General features: G+C 42.5%; 1 protein-coding gene across 1 annotated transcript in view; it reads left to right on the top strand.

Annotated features, from left to right (window-relative positions):
* The first annotated feature begins 9 nt into the window (after positions 1-9).
* LOC106330015 (protein FAR1-RELATED SEQUENCE 4-like) overlaps positions 10-1,180 on the top strand; it is a 2,743-nt gene continuing 1,572 nt past the window's right edge. Inside the window, exon 1 of the mRNA XM_013768585.1 lies at positions 10-1,134. Within this exon, the coding sequence (XP_013624039.1) occupies positions 10-1,134 (1,125 nt within the window). The remainder of the gene's footprint in view (positions 1,135-1,180) is intronic.

Below are 1,180 nucleotides of genomic sequence, written 5' to 3'. Positions count from 1 at the left end.
TATATGCACATGCTGGAGCAGGTGAATCCTGACACAATAACTCGTGTGGTTGTGGATGAGGGCAAAAAATTTAAGTATCTGTTTTGGGTTTTGGGAGCTAGCATAGAAGGATTCCGTGCGATGAGAAAAGTCCTCGTTGTGGATGCAACACACCTGAAGACTGTTTATGGTGGAGTGTTATTTGTTGCGACTGCTCAGGATCCCAATCATCACCACTACCCAATTGCGTTTGGTGTTGCTGATGGTGAGAAATATGAGAGTTGGCTATGGTTTATGGAACAGTTGAAATCAGTGATATCGGATCTCCCTGGATTGGTGTTTCTTTCGGACAGAAACAAAGGCTTGATCAAGGCAGTACATCAAGTGTTCCCTCAGGCCGCTCATGGTTATTGTATATGGCATCTGTCTCAAAATGTTAAAGGCTACGTCCGTAACAACAGAGAAACATGTGCATTTAAGTTTATGGAGTGCGCACACGCTTATACAGAGGCGGAGTTCTTGGTCCTTTATGACGCTTTTGGCAGGAAATATCCTAGTGCAGCGGAGTATCTTGAGAGAAGTTGTGAACAAAAGAAATGGGCTAGATGTTACTTTGAAGGAGTTAGGTACAATGTTGACACCACCAATTCAGCAGAATCTTTTAACGGTGTTATTAAGGACGCAAGAAAGTTCACCTTACTTCCAATGTTTGATTTTATCATTGGAAAAATTGCTAAATGGTTTAACAAGCACAGGAAAGAGGCAGCTGAAATGCCACCCGCACTGAAGCTTGTGCCTATAGTGGAGGGGGAAATGACTAAAAGATGTGTTGATGCAGGGTTTCTTCGGGTTGATGAGTTAAACAGCTTCCATCTCGAGTACAGTGTGCATGGTAGTGACGGGAAGCGTTATACCGTGGACATGGCTATGAACATGTGCACCTGTGGGCAATTTGATAAAGACAAATATCCATGTGTTCATGCAGTAGCTGCTGCCACATTCATGACTGAGAAAGCGGGAAAGGAACTCCATCTATCTGAGTATTGTTCTAAGTACTATTTGGTAGAGCAATGGGCTTTGGCTTATCACCGGACAATATATCCTGTTCCTCATATGTCTGATTGGGTTATACCAGAAGAAATTAGAGCAAATAAAGTACTTCCTCCAGAATTTGAAGTCAAGAAAGGAAAACCACAACAAA

Source organism: Brassica oleracea, chromosome C3 (genome assembly GCF_000695525.1).
Source record: "Brassica oleracea var. oleracea cultivar TO1000 chromosome C3, BOL, whole genome shotgun sequence".
Lineage (NCBI taxonomy): Eukaryota > Viridiplantae > Streptophyta > Magnoliopsida > Brassicales > Brassicaceae > Brassica > Brassica oleracea.
The sequence above is the reverse complement of the archived record's forward strand: the minus strand, read 5'-3'. Positions and strand labels throughout refer to the sequence as shown.